The 20,477-nt window shown below is 42.7% G+C and overlaps 1 protein-coding gene across 1 annotated transcript in view; it reads right to left on the bottom strand.

Moving 5' to 3' along the window:
• Nucleotides 1–6,476: 6,476 nt before the first annotated feature.
• LOC139538464 (trimeric intracellular cation channel type B-like) overlaps nt 6,477–20,477 on the bottom strand; it is a 35,448-nt gene continuing 21,447 nt past the window's right edge. The window contains exons 3-6 of the mRNA XM_071340544.1: nt 13,327–13,511; nt 11,186–11,273; nt 8,285–8,402; nt 6,477–7,579 (exon numbers count right to left, since the gene is read on the bottom strand). Of these exons, the coding sequence (XP_071196645.1) occupies nt 7,289–7,579; nt 8,285–8,402; nt 11,186–11,273; nt 13,327–13,511 (682 nt within the window). The 3' untranslated portion in view covers nt 6,477–7,288. The remainder of the gene's footprint in view (nt 7,580–8,284; nt 8,403–11,185; nt 11,274–13,326; nt 13,512–20,477) is intronic.

Genomic DNA, 20,477 nt, shown 5'->3' with positions numbered 1-20,477 from the left:
CCAAAATGACACAATACATGTTTACTTTTGGAGCTCACCGTATTAATGTTCTAGACAGGTTTCATGGGAACGTTGCAAGAACATTCCTGTGTATCAGTCGTCACGACGTCGTCGCCTGATGGTCCCAAAGAAGCATTCTCCCCCAAAAAACAACAATTGTTTCATTATTACCCTTTGTTACTGTGGCCAATCCCATCAAGGCTCTGATTGGTGAACCACTGATCCATTCATAGCTCTTTGTTTGTTGGCAAGATTAGGGACACTCACACCCAAACAAACAATGCTATTAACATACAGTGTTTCCAATTTATTTGACACACAATTACATTACACGTGTTCATTTATACAGTCATTATTACTCAACATGTCCTCACGTGGGATTTGAACTCACAACCTCAAAGTCCACAGCATTCTGATCCCTCTGCTACACCACCATGTCTGTGCCAGTTAGCAGTTCATTTGAATATTCTGTCATCATTGATTTGATTGAATTATTTCAATGAGTTAAGGGCTTTCTGTACAGTTGTCTAATGTTGATGAGGCATATGAACCTGTTTTAATGTTACTCCTGAATCACTATGACCAGTAATAGTTGTTCTTGAGGGTACCTTTTAACAGAGCTGAATTTACTTCAAAGTACATTCACCTTGTTGTTTACACCTATCCAGTTGTTTCAGATCTACACAAGTGCTTAGGGAAGAGGGGTTAGGGTTCACTTCTGGACAGGGCCTAACTATACTGGCCTAATAAGCACATGCCCCAGGGATATTCCTTATTGGAACAGTGGTTTGGGTGTTTCGTCACTGGTGACCTGAGTTTGAGTCACGTTATTCTCTCACATTCTTAGCAATACTTGTCAATGTCATTATTTGGCAACTGTAACGGCTCTCGTTTGTAGAATGAAGAGTGGACCAAGGCGCAACGGTACATCGTCTTTTTATTGATGACACCAAAACAAAATAACAAAGACAAAAAAACGACCACGAACAGTTCTGTTAGGCACAGACACTAAACAGAAAACAAGATCCCACAAAGCCCAAAAGGAAAATGACAACTGATATATGATCCCCAATCAGAGACAACGATAGACAGCTGCCTCTGATTGGGAACCATACTCGGCCAAAAACAAAGAAATAGAAAACATAGACTTTCCCACCCGAGTCACACCCTGAACTAACCAAACATAGAGAAGAATAAGGATCTCTAGGCCAGGGCGTGACAGCAACAGTTACAACACCCCTAAATTATCTTTTAAAGGGGAACTGCACCCGCTGATTTGGCCTCATCATAATTTTTTCTTTTTTTTATGAACATTTTTATGAACATGTAATCATGTATGTCAAAGTGTGTCAAATATGTAAGTTGAAAACAGCGTATGTTAAAAACACTGTGTATGTGTGTCTTTAACCTTGCCAACAGACAAAGAGCTATGAATGGATCAGATCAGTAGTTCACCAATCAGGGCCTTGATGGGCTCGGCAACAGTAACAAGGAGGGATTTCTAATGAAACCATTTTTGGGGGGGGGGGGGGGGGGCATTTCTTTGGGCCCATCAGGTGACGTCGTGACAACTGATACACAGAAATGTTCCTGCAACGTGTCTAAAACATTAATATTTTACGTTCTGAGAACATGACAACCATGTTCTGTGTATGATTGGTGGGAAGTTGATGCAATATTCTCCTAACCCTCAGAAAACTGGACAAAGAAATGCTCTTGCAGTGTTCCAATGAAACGTGTCTAGAACATAAATATTGGATATTCTGAGAACATGTCAACCACGTTCTCTGTAAATTCTGTCTGACATTGAGGGAATGTTCTTCTATCTTTAACAACATGCTAAATAGGTTCTCAGTATGTTTTTTGTTAACATACATAGAATGTTCCCCTAACTAACGGAAAACTGAACACTCTGGGGAACATTACGGTTAACATTATAAAAACGTTCTCTCTCCCTAGAATTGTTAGCTGGGAAGCCTGTCACTTTCCAATGTAAAGCCAGAGGATAGTCAGACGACTATCAATCACACAACTTAAGGAACACACCACCAACACCATACAAGAGTGTTTGCTTGCAGGGGCAGTGAGAAACACAAGATAGACCATACATTTGTAATCCAAATCTTGGATGTCATATGTTGTAGTGTAGCTAATGTCCTTTACTTTTGAAAGAAACAACCACCTTAGATCAAGGTTGAATAAAGACATGGAGGATGTGTGTTCGGTATTGGTGTGTGTTCGGTATTGGTGTGTGTGAGGTATTGGTGTGTGTTCGGTATTGGTGTGTGTGTTCGGTATTGGTGTGTGTTCGGTATTGGTGTGTGTTCGGTATTGGTGTGTGTTCGGTATTGGTGTGTGTTCGGTATTGGTGTGTGTTCGGTATTGGTGTGTGTGTTCGGTATTGGTGTGTGTGTTCGGTATTGGTGTGTGTTCGGTATTGGTGTGTGTTCGGTATTGGTGTGTGTGTTCGGTATTGGTGTGTGTTCGGTATTGGTGTGTGTGTTCGGTATTGGTGTGTGTTCGGTATTGGTGTGTGTTCGGTATTGGTGTGTGTTCGGTATTGGTGTGTGTTCGGTATTGGTGTGTGTTCGGTATTGGTGTGTGTGTTCGGTATTGGTGTGTGTGTTCGGTATTGGTGTGTGTTCGGTATTGGTGTGTGTTCGGTATTGGTGTGTGTGTTCGGTATTGGTGTGTGTTCGGTATTGGTGTGTGTTCGGTATTGGTGTGTGTGTTCGGTATTGGTGTGTGTTCGGTATTGGTGTGTGTGTTCGGTATTGGTGTGTGTTCGGTATTGGTGTGTGTTCGGTATTGGTGTGGGTGAGGTATTGGTGTGTGTTCGGTATTGGTGTGTGTTCGGTATTGGTGTGTGTTCGGTATTGGTGTGTGTTCGGTATTGGTGTGTGTGTTCGGTATTGGTGTGTGTTCGGTATTGGTGTGTGTGTTCGGTATTGGTGTGTGTTCGGTATTGGTGTGTGTTCGGTATTGGTGTGTGTTCGGTATTGGTGTGTGTGTTCGGTATTGGTGTGTGTTCGGTATTGGTGTGTGTTCGGTATTGGTGTGTGTTCGGTATTGGTGTGTGTTCGGTATTGGTGTGTGTTCGGTATTGGTGTGTGTTCGGTATTGGTGTGTGTTCGGTATTGGTGTGTGTTCGGTATTGGTGTGTGTTCGGTATTGGTGTGTGTTCGGTATTGGTGTGTGTGTTCGGTATTGGTGTGTGTTCGGTATTGGTGTGTGTTCGGTATTGGTGTGTGTTCGGTATTGGTGTGTGTTCGGTATTGGTGTGTGTTCGGTATTGGTGTGCGTGTTCGGTATTGGTGTGTGTTCGGTATTGGTGTGTGTTCGGTATTGGTGTGTGTTCGGTATTGGTGTGTGTTCGGTATTGGTGTGTGTTCGGTATTGGTGTGTGTGTTCGGTATTGGTGTGTGTTCGGTATTGGTGTGTGTTCGGTATTGGTGTGTGTGTTCGGTATTGGTGTGTGTTCGGTATTGGTGTGTGTTCGGTATTGGTGTGTGTTCGGTATTGGTGTGTGTGTTCGGTATTGGTGTGTGTTCGGTATTGGTGTGTGTGTTCGGTATTGGTGTGTGTTCGGTATTGGTGTGTGTGTTCGGTATTGGTGTGTGTTCGGTATTGGTGTGTGTGTTCGGTATTGGTGTGTGTTCGGTATTGGTGTGTGTGTTCGGTATTGGTGTGTGTTCGGTATTGGTGTGGGTGAGGTATTGGTGTGTGTTCGGTGTTGGTAGGTGTTCGGTATTGGTGTGTGTTCGGTATTGGTGTGGGTGAGGTATTGGTGTGGGTGAGGTATTGGTGTGTGTTCAGTTTTGGTAGGTGTTTGGTATTGGTGTGTGTTCGGTATTGGTGTGTGTTCGGTATTGGTGTGGGTGAGGTATTGGTGTGTGTGAGTTGTTGGTGTGGGTGTGTGTTCGGTATTGGTGTGTGTTCGGTATTGGTGTGTGTTCGGTATTGGTGTGTGTTCGGTATTGGTGTGTGTTCGGTATTGGTGTGTGTGGAGAAGGATGTACACAGGGTCTTTATCTGCGTCTGGCTGCACGGCTGGTCGCTGGTCGTTGGTGGGAAGTGTGTGTGTGTACGTGTGTGTGCACGTCCAGACATGTGTGTCCGTGTGTGTGCACTTCCATACGTGTGTGTGTCTGCGTGCCGTGTGTGTGTGACTGAGGTCTCTTTGTTTGGTTTTGATGGACTCTGCCCGCCTTTGTTAGGGACGTGCCACTCTGTGGCTGTGCTGTGGACAGCTACCATTCCCTCTGAGGGAGAGGAGCCCCCAGCTGGCCAGCCCACCAGCACCGTCCTCTCCTCCCGTCCCGGCCAATAGCGGCCTCTCTGCATGCTCTCCTCTCCTCCTCCAGCCAGACAAGGAGGGACACCCCATGCCCCCCGGTGGAAGATACCTGTACATGCACCCCTTTCTACCGTGATGATGAAATAACAAGTACACTAGTGGTGGGGGTGATAGTGTGCCTCTCCAGTCTGAGGGTGCATCTGAAGCACTTTATTCCCTAAATAGTGCACTGCTTTTGACCAGAGCTCCAGTGAAAGCACTCTGCTGACTGTCTGTTACAGTTGGGATTTAAATGAGAATCATTCAGTGTGGATTTCCAACTGACATCAGAGAGCAAATCGGTCCAGGTGGGAGGGATTAAAACACATTAGAATCTCCCTGCAACCAGCATTCTGTTGGTATGGTAACTAGCGTGCCCACTTGTCAAGCAACAGCGCTGTTGTGTATGCCTGGTGTTTGGGATGTGATGTCATCATGGGAGGTGATATTGTCTTAAATGGAATTTCCAGCATTTAGAGTGTTCATGGTTATTAATGGATATTTAACTGGTTAAAGTCAGAGTCCTCTGGGCACTGCTCAAAAGCATGTGCCATTTGGAACACAGACCCTCTATTTAACTGAGCCGCCATTCCAGCCTAATCTCCTCTCTCCTTTCCGTTTGACACAGAGAGACAACCAGACAGTCCCAATGCATAGCATGCCATGCCCTTGGCTTATTCTGGGACCCCTGCCCAGGCCTATCGGGCCATGCCATGGTTTTTGTGTACCGGGGGGGGGGGGGGGGGGGGGGCTAGGCTGGGAGCAGAGCTGTTCTTCACCTGCATCATTCTATAGTGGAGAGAGAGACAGAGAGAGACAGAGAGAGAGAGAGAGAGAGAGAAAGAGAGAGAGAGAGAGAGAGAGACAGAGAGACAGAGAGAGACAGAGAGAGAATGAAAATCCCTGCCTGTAAATGTTACTTTAAACTTCCCAGGGCTCAGAGTTCATCCTGAGACTCAGTACACACAAGAGGTAGATGGCACTCTAATTAACATGCGGAGGTGGTGGCACTTCTGTGGACTTTGATCATTACAGATGGACAGATATCTGCTACAACACTCATTTACTTCTAGTCTTTGAGCACTACCTCTGTTCTTAATTTGTATTCCCGTGGGACTCTTTTCCAAACTCTCTAAAGGTAATCTCGTGAATTTGAAGGGATTTCAGGATTTCAGGATTTCATTTTCCTACGCTGCTTAAAGTGGATGAAGTATCAATCACATTCTGATGCTACAATGATGCAATGTTTCACTCTTTTTTCATCTCAAAGGAAGAAAGGTTACGTCTGTGAGCTCCCGTTGGTTTCTGTTCCAAATCAATTAAGAAAACATTAGGGCAATTACAAGCCATAGACAGAGACACATTGCACGAATTACATAATTAAAATAATTGCACCTCTTTTCCATTTAAAGGTAAAGCAGACTGAGATATTGATGTATTTCTTCAGCTAAATCTGACCTTTCCTTTGCCTTGTTAAATGTGTCTTGCCCTGGACATTACCACAGCTAACAATAACAACAGCTATAGAACCTTGCCAATGCTCAGAATATCATTGAGGAAATATGTGAATATTTCAAATACATTCATAACAACTGACTCCACAGAGCATGGAGGCTGTGTATCTGAAAATATGATTCATTTAACTAGGCAAGTCAGTTAAGAACAAATTCTTATTTACAATGACGGCCTACCCCGGCCAAAGCCAAACGACGCTGGGCCAATTGTGCGCCGCCCTATTGGACTCTCAATCACAACCAGATGTGATACAGCCTGGATTTGAACCAGGGACTGTAGTGACACCTCTTGCACTGAGATGCAGTACCTTAGACCACTGCTCCACTCGGGAGATACATTACTTGTATGAACTAAAAGTTTATTAACTAAAAGGTTATTAACTAAAAGGTTATTAACTACAAGTGTATTAACTAAAAGGTTATTAACTAAAAGGTTATTAACTACAAGTGTATTAACTAAAAGGTTATTAACTAAAAGGTTATTAACTAAAAGGTTATTAACTAAAAGGTTATTAACTAAAAGGTTATTAACTAAAAGGTTATTCACTAAAAGGTTTATCACACAAACGTTTACAAATGACCAAGTTTTTGTATTTCGGTTGTGATAAGAACGACAACAAGTCAGATTAAAGTGCATGTGAACATTTACTTTTCAATAGAAGTTAAAGTATTCACAAAAGAGGCAGTGTTTGCAGCAAAGTGCCGCAAAAAGCATTCCATTTAGAAATTCCTGCATTCAAGTGCATTTTCTTAAGCATAAATATAATAGAAGACCTGAGTAATAATTATATAAATTGTCATGTAAATTCTTAAAACATTTCATAGTAGGAAATGTACGGGTACATAAAACAGAATATATTATTATTAATATACAGATAAAAAGTGGCTGATCAGCACCATGGACAGTATTTTTCACCAAAACTCCGTAGAAAACAGGATGCATCATCACAGAATTAGAAAAGGATTATAAAGCTACGTTACTGTATAATATATTAAAATCAGCACATATTCTATTTGCTCTCATCCTAGAGTGAGACAGACAGACCCAATTTGCTCCCTACTCCTCCAGCTCGCCCATAACCCTTCCATGTTTGAAGATCTGAAGGTTCTGGACAGGTATACAATGAACATAAGCAGTGTAGTGGTGAAGCTTCTATCATATTGCTTCCAGCTTACAGATCTACAAACATCAAAGGGTTAGGACAAAAAAAGGTGTGGTAGCAAATTGGGACCTATCACAGGACGACAGTGCCACAGGACACAGAGAATAGATTGTCCTAGCCAGGATAAGAAGGGCAGCACAGAATATAAATATCATTTCTAGAATGGACAGCCCCATTAAGTGCACCCATGGCTTTACCAGTCAAATTACAGTATGCTAAACAACTGTCCGTTCTATAGATTCTATTTCTATACAGTACACCGCAGTATAAGGACTCTAGTCACTCTTCTTGCAGCTGTCTGTCTCAGTGCTCTCCGACTGCACTTTGGCCTTCTTTGGTGAGCCCTTTCCCCTGTTGTGTGCTGCAGTCTTGGACGAGGACCCTGGGGCCTTGGAGGTCTCAGGAACCGCTGCTCTGTTCAAGCTCTCACCGGTGCCCTTCTTCACAACAGAGGTCTTGGTCTCAGACGTGAAGGATGGTGATGGCCCGGCAAAGAACGTGCGGTGCACAACAGACTCGATGGGAGCGAAGGGCGAAGAGGAGGAGCCGGTCAGCATCATACTTGTCTGGGGGGAAAATAAATAGATGGAAGGATTTAAAGAGATGGAGAGACAGGATGAAGTGATGAAAATGACTACAGAATGACTAATAAAGAAGTAGACAAGATTTATCATATGATTTATCAGATTAAATGTAACTTTAATGAGTTGATAGGAGAACTCTAATCTAACAGTTGGGAGAGTTCTGAGAACCTGTGATTAGATTTATAAGATGTCAAGAGCAGGAAACATCACTCATTGTGAGAGGATTGAGGAGGAATGATGCAACGAGAAGAAAATGATGCAAAATTCCTCTGCTAGAGGCAATACAAGACTAAAGTTGAGTCATAGCTAAATATAAGTATAAAGATAGGTCCTTCAAATAACATGGACTGGATGTTGTGAGATAGTCAACATGGAGAAAGAATGTTTTTGATTGCCATAAACATTATGTATTGATAGGTTTCCCAGATCAAGATCGAAGCCATTTCTGGACTAAAAAGTAGTTGAGATTCTCCATTGAGCATGCTTTCTGGTCCAGATGTAGGCTTGATCTATCTTGATCCCAGATCTGATTGTGCCACAATGACCATACGAGTTGGCTATATAGCACAAACAGATCTGGGACTACGCTTGATCTGGGTCCAGGAAACTGGCCCTATGTCTTTGTAGAGGCCCTGCCCTGTCAGTGTTAGGGTTGAGGCTAGGGATAGGATCAGGTTAGTGACTGACTTTGTTGACAACAGTGAAGACGGTGTACAGCAACATGAGGTGGTGCTTCTGGATGGCCAGGTACTGGGTCTGCTGCAGGGCGAATAGCACTGCTCCTATCAGGGTGATCTTAGTAGGGCTGCACACAAAGTCAGAGGTCAGTCAGATTAGTAACTTCATCATTATGGCTATGAACAGATCTCTCTCTCTCTCTCTTTTTTAATTTATTTTGTTTCACGTTGATTTAACCAGGTAGGTCAGTTGAGAACAAGTTCTCATTTACAACTGCGACCTGGCCAAGATAAAGCAAAGCAGTGCGACAAAAACATCAGAGTTACACATGGGATAAACAAACATACAGTCAATAACGTACTAGAAAAATCTGTATACAGTGTGTGCAAAATAAATAAGGAGGTAAGGCAATAAATAGGCCAATAGTGGCGAAGTAATTACAATTTAGCAGTTTACACTGGAGTGATATATGTGCAGACGATGATGTGCAAGTAGAAATACTGGTGTACAAAAGAGCAGAAAAACAAATTTGTTGCGAAATAGGAAGCCGATTCTAGATTTAACTTTGGATTGGAGATGCTTCTCCAGGTTCATTTCTCTGTAGGTGATGGCTTTGTTATGGAAGGTTTGGGAATCGCTTCCTTTTAGGTGGTTGTAGAATTAAACGTCTCTTTTCTGGATTTGGGTAATTAGCGGATATCGGCCTAATTCTTCTCTGCATGCATTATTTGGTGTTCTATGTTGTACACAGAGGATATGTTTGCAGAATTCTTCATGCAGAGTCTCAATTTGGTGTTTATCCCGTTTTGTGAATTCTTGTTTGGTGAGAGGACCCCAGACCTCACAACCATGAAGGGCAATGGGTTCTATAACTGATTCAAGTATTTTTTGCCAGATCCTAATTGGTATGTCGAATTTTATGTTCCTTTGAATGGCATAGACGGCCCTTCTTGCCTTGTCTCTCAGATCGTTCACAGCTTTGTGGATGTTACCTGTGGCGCTGATGTTTAGGCCAAGGTATATATAGTTGTTTGTGTGCTCTAGGGCAACGGTGTCTCGATGGAATTTGTATTTTTGGAACGCAATTATTTTTGTCTTACTGAGAATCTGTGCAGAAGATCTAGGTGTTGCAGTAGGCCCTCCTTGGTTGGGGACAAGGAGGGCCTCTCTCTCTCTCATGAGAATAAAGACATGCATTATCATTCATCACAGCGGTTTTAGAGGTCAACGTCTACATACTCAGCAAGCCAGTAACCGATGTGTCACTCAGTGAATCTCCAATTACATCATTTGGTTTCTGTGTACAACATCACACAGACCTAGCCTGGTCTCAGATCAGTTTGTGCTTTAAAGCCTACATCAGAGGTATCAAACTCATTCCACCGGGGGGCCGAGTGTCTGCAGGTTTTTGTTTTTTTCTTTCAATTAAGACCTAAACAACCAGGTAAGGGGGGTTCCTTAGTAATTAATGATCTTAATTCATCAATCAAGTACAAGGGTGGAGCGAAAACACGCAGACACTCGACCCTCCATGAAATGAGTTTGACACGTCATTGTAGCGACAGTCATCAAAATTGTCAATTGTTTTTTTTAAACAACTGTAATAAACGCAACAGTTGGACAATGGATGAAGATACTCCGAACCGTCTAACAAAAAATGAGTCCAGGGATTTGTTGGAATTCAGATATTCAATTTATTGTAAAATGTTTTTTTTATTTTTTTTTATCTTAGATTGCACTCATATATAGATTTTGTAATGTTATAAGGTATTTTGTGTTAAAAGAAAGAAAATTATACGTGCTTCATTTGCATAAATACACCGGTGTATTTGCATATATTAATACATTAACATAAAGGGGTGGAGCGGGGCTTAAACCACCAAAACCTTGCTCTATCTAGGGGCCTAGGCCTACATGCAATCACCTGTGCTGTCTAGACTGCGTCATGAATTACTGTTGTTGTCATGTTCTGCTGCATAATTCAACAAGGTGTGTCAACAGCCGGATGCCCTCAGATTACAAATCAACACGCTTGGCTCTAGATTACACCTATCTACATGTATACAGACTTTCCAATGTTTGCGAGATCAGACATATCATCAATACAATCTGAATGTTCATTTTTGGGAAGTAGCTTTCATTTCGAGGCATTTCATTGGTAATCATTTCAACTGTATTAAATTATTACTTTTTTCAAATCCACAAAAAATAACACCCATAAAAATAAAGTTATCTTTCTTCTCATGTAAGTGTTGAGACGATGCGTTAAATCCCGACTAAGCTTTATCATTCTTATAGAGGCAATGGAAAGACAATGTATTCCATTGAGTCCATTTCAGCCATTACTGTGATGTGTTTGACAGGTCATTACAAACCTTTACGTGGTCGTAACGTTAACGGGGGAAAAACGACAAAAGTATGAAAGAGTCGCAGGAGTAAAAGATCCTCAGGAGGGCGGGCCATGCGCGTTGCTTGTCATTGTCATGCCAAACATAGGAGTTAGCTATAAACAACACAAACAGACGTGGGACCAGGCTAACACAGACACTGAACACATTCCTCCTTCTAACTGATCCTACAGTACGAGGCCTCAGAGGTGGGGACATACTAACTGATCCTACAGTACGAGGCCTCAGAGGAGGGAACATACTAACTGATCCTACAGTACGAGGCCTCAGAGGAGGGGACATACTAACTGATCCTACAGTACGAGGCCTCAGAGGAGGGGACATACTAACTGATCCTACAGTACGAGGCCTCAGAGAGGAGGGGACATACTAACTGATCCTACAGCACGAGGCCTCAGAGAGGAGGGGACATACTAACTGATCCTATAGTTCAAGCCCAAGGAGAGCAGAGGAATTACTAACTGATCCTACAGTACGAGCTCTGGGAGAGGAGGGGACTTACTAGGTCATCTTGAGAAGCTCATTGGTTTCTGGCTTCCAGACTCCTCTTACCAGCTGTTCAAAATTACTGATCAGACCTCCTCCAGCACCTGAAGAGAAAGAGATACGACCCTGCGTCATTGTCCTGGACTGGTATAACATCTTTATAGACCCGTTTGTGCTGTCTGGCTCCTATGGTCTGTTTGGCATAAAAAGGAGTTTGCTATAAAGCACAAACAGATCTGCGACCAGGCTAGTAGCTGAAAAGTCTTAAGGTCTAATAACACCTCAACAAAGTCAAATCAGAAAGCTCTATTTCTTTGTGATGTGTAAGGGCTGCTGGGCTGCTTGTTATTCAAAGCACAGAGCTGAACAGCGAAACTATAATCTTCAGGATCACAATTAGTGTCAACGCAACCTCATGTTATTTAGCAGCATTCGTACGGACCAAAAGGTCAGGACTAATAACCACAATAGTAATGTGTTTAATATCCATTACATTCCCGAAACTTGTCTTATGAATGATTACCAACAGCCCCCCCCCCCCCCCCCAAATTGATTTATAACCAATTTATATTGAATGTGTGAGAGAGAGTTTATATATCTGTGTGTGTGTACTAGATCTGGCCATATCTTCCACATGCTTGTCAGTGAGCAGTACACACACAGTGCTACCAGTGATGTAGTGGTAAATAAAAAATAGGTGGGTAAAATCTGACCGTCGGTCGCACTGAAAGAGGTAACGCTCCCTATACTTTCAATGCATTTTCCTGCAAAAGGTGGGTAAACTGTATTTACTTGGTTTTACTCTGAACTACACCACTGAGTGGTTCCCTAGCATAGCGCATGGTGGCCAGAGGTTGACAGATTCAAATCAAATTGTATTTGTCACCTGCGCAACAACAGGTGTAGGTAGACTTTACAGTGAAATGCTTACTTACAAGCCCTTAATCTGTATGGTTGTGTGTATTGCATTCACAACACATACACAAAAGTATATGGACACCTGCTTGTCGAACATTTCATTCCAAAATCATGTTGGGCGATTAGGTCTGGCTCGCAGTCGGCGTTACAATTCATCCCAAAGGTGTTCGTGGGGTTGAGGTCAGGGCTCTGTGCAGGCCAGTCAAGTTCTTCACACCGATCTTGACAAACCATTTCTGTATGGACCTCGCTTTGTGCACCGGGGAATTATTATACTGAAACAGGAAAGGGCATTCCCCAGACTGTTGGAAGCAAAGTTGGAAGCACAGAATTGTCGAGAATGTCATCGTATGCTGTAGTGTTAAGATTTCCCTTCACTGGAACTAAGGGGCCTAGCTCGAACCATGAAAACCAGCCCCAGACCATTATTCTTCCCCACCAAACTTTACAGTTGACACTATGCATTCCGGCAGGTTGTGCATCCGCCAAACCCAGAATCGTTCGTCAGACTGCCAGATGGTGAAGCGTGATCATCACTCCAGAGAACACGCTTCCACTGCTCCAGAGTCCAATGGCAGCGAGCGTTACACCACTCCAGCCGACACTTGGCATTGCGCATGGTGAACTTAGGCTTTTGTGTGCAGCTGCTCGGCCATCGAAACCCATTTCATGAAGCTCCCGATGAACAGTTCTTGTGTTGACGTTGCTTCCAGAGGCAGTTTGGCATCTAGTGAGTGATGCAACCAAAGACAGACAATTTTTATTCGCTCCGCGAATAGCACTCTGTGGTCTCATTCTGTGAGCTTGTGTGGCCTACCACTTCAAGGCTGAGCCGTTGTTGCTCCTAGACGTTTCCACTTCACAATAACAGCACTTACAGTTGACTGGGGCAGATCTAGCAGGGCAGAAATTTGACGAACTGACTTGTTGGAAAGGTGGCATCCTATGACGGTGCCACATTGAAAGTCACTGAGCTCGTCAGTAAATCCATTCTACTGCCAATTTTTGTCTATAAAGATTCCATGACTGTGTGCTCGATTTTATTCACCTGTCAGCAACGGGTGTGGCTGAAATAGCCTAATCCAATAACTTGAAGGGGTGTCCACATACTTTTGGCCATGTCGTGTACTTGTAAACAAAGGTACTTACCTTAAAAACAAATTATACTATACCATGAAGAGAGACTTTGTCTGTGTATATATACATGTACAGTATATACTAAAACAGCAATATTCCTACCTTTAGCCCATCCTATAGCGATCATCACCAGCAGTCCATCCTTGTACTTGCTGTGTGCCTCAGCCACGCCCCCCAGGACTTTCCATGTGCGGGTCACCTCCTTCATGCCCGTCAGCACCAGACGCACAGGAAAGAGGGCAGTACAGGAATACACCATGTCCTGGGGGCAGTAGAACACCAGGTACCTAGAACATAGACAAATAGACTTCATTTCCCCCCCCAATGTTTTTATGAATATCGCTATCAACAACAGAATAAAATAATTTTGAATCACATTCATTCTAATGATATTTCTCAACACCTAATGTTAAGCAAATTACACTCACTGGAGTATCTGACATAGGCTTTGAAAAATCACCCACGAATAGGCTACCAGTCAATAGGCTACCAGTCAACAGGCTACCAGTCAACAGGCTACCAGTCAATAGGCTACCAGTCAACAGGCTACCAGTCAACAGGCTACCAGTCAACAGGCTACCAGTCAACAGACTACCAGTCAATAGGCTACCAGTCAACAGACTACCAGTCAACAGACTACCAGTCAATAGGCTACCAGTCAGTAGGCTACCAGTCAACAGGCTACCAGTCAACAGGCTACCAGTCAATAGGCTACCAGTCAACAGGCTACCAGTCAGTAGGCTACCAGTCAACAGGCTACCAGTCAATAGGCTACCAGTCAATAGGCTACCAGTCAATAGGCTACCAGTCAATAAGCTACCAGTCAATAGGCTACCAGTCAACAGGCTACCAGTCAGTAGGCTACCAGTCAGTAGGCTACCAGTCAATAGGCTACCAGTCAGTAGGCTACCAGTCAATAAGCTACCAGTCAACAGGCTACCAGTCAACAGGCTACCAGTCAATAGACTACCAGTCAACAGGCTACCAGTCAACAGGCTACCAGTCAACAGGCTACCAGTCAGCAGGCTACCAGTCAACAGGCTACCAGTCAACAGGCTACCAGTCAACAGGCTACCAGTCAATAGGCTACCAGTCAACAGGCTACCAGTCAATAGGCTACCAGTCAATAGGCTACCAGTCAATAGACTACCAGTCAACAGGCTACCAGTCAATAGACTACCAGTCAACGGGCTTCCAGTCAACAGGCTACCAGTCAATAGACTACCAGTCAATAGGCTACCAGTCAACAGGCTACCAGTCAACAGGCTACCAGTCAACAGGCTACCAGTCAATAGGCTACCAGTCAATAGGCTACCAGTCAACAGGCTACCAGTCAATAGACTACCAGTCAATAGGCTACCAGTCAACAGGCTACCAGTCAATAGGCTACCAGTCAACAGACTACCAGTCAACAGGCTACCAGTCAATAGGCTACCAGTCAACAGGCTACCAGTCAACAGGCTACCAGTCAACCGGCTACCAGTCAACAGGCTACCAGTCAACAGGCTACCAGTCAATAGGCTACCAGTCAACAGGCTACCAGTCAACAGGCTACCAGTCAATAGGCTACCAGTCAACAGACTACCAGTCAACAGGCTACCAGTCAATAGGCTACCAGTCAACAGGCTACCAGTCAACAGGCTACCAGTCAACCGGCTACCAGTCAACAGGCTACCAGTCAACAGGCTACCAGTCAATAGGCTACCAGTCAACAGGCTACCAGTCAACAGGCTACCAGTCAATAGGCTACCAGTCAATAGACTACCAGTCAATAGGCTACCAGTCAATAGGCTACCATTCAATAGGCTACCAGTCAACAGGCTACCAGTCAATAGGCTACCAGTCAATAGGCTACTAGTCAATAGACTACCAGTCAACAGACTACCAGTCAACAGGCTACCAGTCAATAGGCTACCAGTCAACAGGCTACCAGTCAACAGGCTACCAGTCAACAGGCTACCAGTCAACAGGCTACCAGTCAACAGACTACCAGTCAATAGGCTACCAGTCAATAGGCTACCAGTCAACAGACTACCAGTCAGTAGGCTACCAGTCAGTAGGCTATCAGTCAACAGGCTACCAGTCAACATACTACCATTCAACAGGCTACCAGTCAATAGGCTACCAGTCAACAGACTACCATTCAATAGGCTACCTGTCAATAGGCTACCAGTCAACAGACTACCAGTCAACAGACTACCATTCAATAGGCTACCATTCAATAGGCTACCAGTCAATAGGCTACCAGTCAACAGACTACCAGTCAATAGGCTACCAGTCAATAGGCTACCAGTCAACAGACTACCAGTCAGTAGGCTACCAGTCAGTAGGCTATCAGTCAACAGGCTACCAGTCAACATACTACCATTCAACAGGCTACCAGTCAATAGGCTACCAGTCAACAGACTACCATTCAATAGGCTACCATTCAATAGGCTACCAGTCAATAGGCTACCAGTCAACAGACTACCATTCAATAGGCTACCAGTCAATAGACTACCAGTCAATAGGCTACCAGTCAATAGGCTACCAGTCAGTAGGCTACCAGTCAATGGGCTACCAGTCAATAGGCTACCAGTCAATAGACTACCATTCAATAGGCTACCAGTCAGTAGGCTACCAGTCAATAGGCTACCAGTCAACAGGCTACCAGTCAACAGGCTACCAGTCAATAGGCTACCAGTCAGTAGGCTACCAGTCAATAGGCTACCAGTCAGTAGGCTATCAGTCAACAGGCTACCAGTCAACAGACTACCATTCAATAGGCTATCAGTCAACAGGCTACCAGTCAACAGACTACCATTCAATAGGCTACCAGTCAATGGGCTACCAGTCAATGGGCTACCAGTCAATGGCTACCAGTCAATAGGCTACCAGTCAGTAGGCTACCAGTCAATAGGCTACCAGTCAACAGGCTACCAGTCAACAGGCTACCAGTCAACAGGCTACCAGTCAATAGGCTACCAGTCAGTAGGCTACCAGTCAGTAGGCTATCAGTCAACAGGCTACCAGTCAACAGACTACCATTCAATAGGCTATCAGTCAACAGGCTACCAGTCAACAGACTACCATTCAATAGGCTACCAGTCAATAGGCTACCAGTCAATGGGCTACCAGTCAATAGGCTACCAGTCAATAGACTACCAGTCAATAGGCTACCAGTCAGTTGGCTACCAGTGCGGAAAGTGCCGCTGGCTGCTGTTAAGCTTTCTTGACTTAATACATTTCTGCCGACACATGGCTAACCTCTGTTCACCAGCTAAACAGCTGCTCTTAATGAAAAGGCCTGTAAGATTGAAAGGTAACTCCTATGTTAGAGTATATCCTTCCTCTTCCAATTATACTGAACAAAAATATAAACGCAACAGGTAAAGCGTTGGTCCTATGTTTCATGAGCTGAAATAAAAAAATCTCTGACAAAAAGCTTATTTCTTGGAAATGTATTTATTTTACAAGGCAAGTCAGTTATGAACAAATTCTTATTTACAATGACAGCCTAGGAACAGTGGGTTAACTGCCTTGTTCAGGGGCAGAATGACAGATTTTTGTATTGGCAGCTCGGGGATTCGATCTAGCAACCTTTCGGTTACTGGCCCAACGCTCTAACCGCTAGGCTACCTGTTAGTGAGCACTTCTCCTTTTCCAATATAATCAATCCACCTGACAGGTATGGCATATCAAGAAGCTGATTAAACAGCATGATCATTACACCGGTGCACCGTCTGCTGGGGACAATAAAAGGCCACTTTTAAATGTGCAGTTTTGTCACACAACACCACAGATGTCTAGTTGAGGGAGCGTGCGATTGGCATGCTGACTGCAGGAATGTCCACCAGAGCTGTTGCCAGAGAATTTAATGTTCATTTCTCTACCATGCCAGCCCAGGACCTCCACATCCGGCTTCTTCACCTGCGGGACCCCTGCCCAGTCATGTGAAATCCATAGATTAGGGCCTAATTCATGGATTTATATTGACTGATTTCCTTATATGAACTGTAACTCGGTCAAATCTTTGAAATTGTTGCATGTTGCGTTTATATTTTTGTTCAGTATATAATGTGAGGTAAAAATAATGAAATAATATCTACTGTATCTATTTATTTGAAAATGTTGATGACTTCCCCTTGCCATTATCATTCCCCTGATGATAAGACAAGACATGTGAAAAGCGTTTTCTAACATGTGATGTGACCCCCTTGGTCGCCGGGCGGTGGTCTGCGGGCAAGAATATACAGTCAGGTAGTAGTAAGCTGAATAAATACAATATTCACGTCCCACTGGAGAACAAACCAATCCTTCAATGCCTGAGAAATACTGCACAGTTGACAGATTTACAATGTGTGCAGCATTTTGTTTTATTTAAAAAAAAAGCAAACACGAATGATTCTGTTTTGGGTTTTCTATGATGTGCATTGCCTGGCTTGAGCTTGTGTGTTGATATGATACAGTGATTCATCTTCTCAGGCTGGAGCATGGCTAATGGCTGAATAATTGGCTTATTGTCCATTCCTCTGTGTGGTCATTTACCCGCTTATTTGTATATTCTGTCACACTAGCTCATAGTCACAATCATCCAATGTGGGTGCTATTGAAATCAGAGGTGGTTGGTGTGAGGAGCTATAGGAGGACAGGTTTATTGTAATGGCTAGAATGGAATGGTTTCAAACACATCAAACAAATGGATGCCACATGTTTGACTCCATTCCATTAATTCCATTCCAGCCATTACAATGAGCCCGTCCTCAAATAGCTCCACCCACCATCCTCCACTGATCAAAATATCCCTAATATGGCTACTACTTAGTTGTATTTTATTAGGGATCCCCATTAGCTGCTCTCAAGGCAGAAGCTACTCTTCCAGTATACTTATACAGTATAATGCAAAAGGTAACCAGAACCTAACAGGTTCTTAAATATACATATCTAAATTAAATATTGGATTGAGACAAAATAAACAATCAATCTAGTTCAAGTCAGTAAGCTACTCTATAAAAAAAATACTGGCAGAAACTCAAAACAGGAAGTATCCGTGCTAAGGTCTGTTCAACGTTGGTCTGACCAATCGGAATGCATGCTTCAAGATAGTTTTGATCACGCGTACTGGGATATGTTCCGGGTTGCCTATGAGAATAACATTGACGTATACACGGACACGGTGACTGAGTTTATCAGGAAGTGTATAGGTGATGTTGTTCCCACCGTGACTATTAAAACCTACCAAAACCCCAAAATGTGGATAGAGGTGATAGAGCAACGACCCTGGAATAAAAAACATAATGTGTAAGGTGGAGAGAGGGTTGGTTTTACAGGTTTACTCGCTCTGGATTGTCAGTACTGCATGTGTTCTTGGCTGTTGTGTCATGGCTGTGTCGGAATCGATTGTGAATTGAACTTGAGTATGCCTTCCCATAAGGGAGACCCCGGGGTTGGCTTTTGGTCGGCTCTGGCACGATACAACAGCATATAATGTGATGCCTAAGACACATTTTTACTTGCAGTCATTAGCGGCCGTTTGAATCTATGTTCCTTTTTCCTTTTTTTGTCAGAATTACAACAGGATATGATGAGGACTACATGAAATATGTCTTGCATGTAATGGACATTTTAAAAAGGGGACTCTGGTCTTGTGATATATTAAGGTTGTTTTATCTTATTTTTTTCATATATTTAAAATATTTTACGAACAATTGCATCCAATGAAGTGAGCAGGCTGGGCTGACATGCTTATAGCCTTGCTAGGACTTTCACATTTGAGCAGGCATGTATAAGATTGTGCTGTTATTATTTATATTAATATTATCTATTATTGTTTTAATTTTTTGTTACTATTTTTTAATGTTATTTGGTTAGTTCTCTTAGGCATTCTCATAGACAATTATGTTATCATGGGACTGCCCATATTTCCCTCTGGCCAACGCAAATTGGCGGCCAAGGGTTTGCCTTAGGACGCAGAGGTGCGTCATAAGTCAGGGTGATGGTGTGATGGTCTTAGTGACAACAGACCTAGATATGTTGGGAGGTTTTAGTGGGTGGAATATTAGGACAATTGGAGGTTTACAAAGTTGCATCTACAGTATGCTTATTAACAGTGCAAATTATTATGGTACAGCTATATGGACACTTAATTATCATGCCGCTTTTTAATGGTAAGTTTACAAACATTGGTTGTGGTAAGTATAATTGAAACTTGGGTATCATTATGGTAAGTGTGGAAATAAGTATTGGCTTAGCAGATCATAAAAAAAGAAGATCCATTTTTACATGGCTAAAAAATAAAGAATATAATATCTATTGTTTACAGGAAACTCATTTTACAAATATAGATGAGATTGGGTGGAAAAAGGAAATATATTTTTGTCATGGTCAAAGAAACTCAAAGGGGTGATTATACTAATTAATACAAATGTTGATCCGATTGTGCAAACAGATCCGCAAGGAAGATGGATTGTTTTAAATATGCTATTGGACCAAAAACAGATCTGGCAAATGAATCTATATGGGCCAAATAATGATGATCCACACTTTATCGAAAATATATATAATAATCTATCACAAGCAACTAAAATAATCTATTATTATGGCGGGAGATTATAATACCGTTTTAAGTACCTCAATGATTCGTAAAGGAAATCATTTTACAAACTATCACCCTCAAGCACATAAGGAGATCACAAAGATCATGGATACATTAGAACGAGTGGATATATGGAGGTTTAAAAACCCTGACCTAGTGAGATATACATGGAGGAGGCTTAATCAAGCTAGCCGTCTTGATTACTTCCTAGTCTCGTTCTTGCTGGCATCAAAAGTTAAAAAACGTATTAATAGGAGACAGAAATGAATCGGACCATTATCTAATTGGCTTCCATATAACTCTTACAGAATTTCCACGTGGACGGGTATATTGGACATTTAATCAAAGCCTATTGGATGACAATTTGTTCTTAACTAAGACAAAGTAATTCATTATTTACTTTTTTTTGTACAACATAGGGACACTTTCAAATGTACTTTTAGAAGCCATTCAATACTCATCATTAAAACAAGGGCAGTTTAGGTCAAAAGAGATTAGACTAATAAAGGAAATAGAGGAAGCAACAGAGCAGGTAGATGGTAATGGAAACTGTACTATAGAGGCACAAAATAGGTTAGAGGAAAAACTAAAAGAAATCCAGGTACTTATTCAAGAAGGATCAAGTGTAATGTATTCCAAAAATAAAGTAAATTGGATGGAAAATGGGAAAAAATGCACA

The sequence above is a fragment of the Salvelinus alpinus genome, chromosome 1 (genome assembly GCF_045679555.1).
Source record: "Salvelinus alpinus chromosome 1, SLU_Salpinus.1, whole genome shotgun sequence".
Taxonomy (NCBI): Eukaryota; Metazoa; Chordata; class Actinopteri; order Salmoniformes; family Salmonidae; genus Salvelinus; species Salvelinus alpinus.
This window is presented reverse-complemented; position numbering and strand designations above follow the sequence as displayed.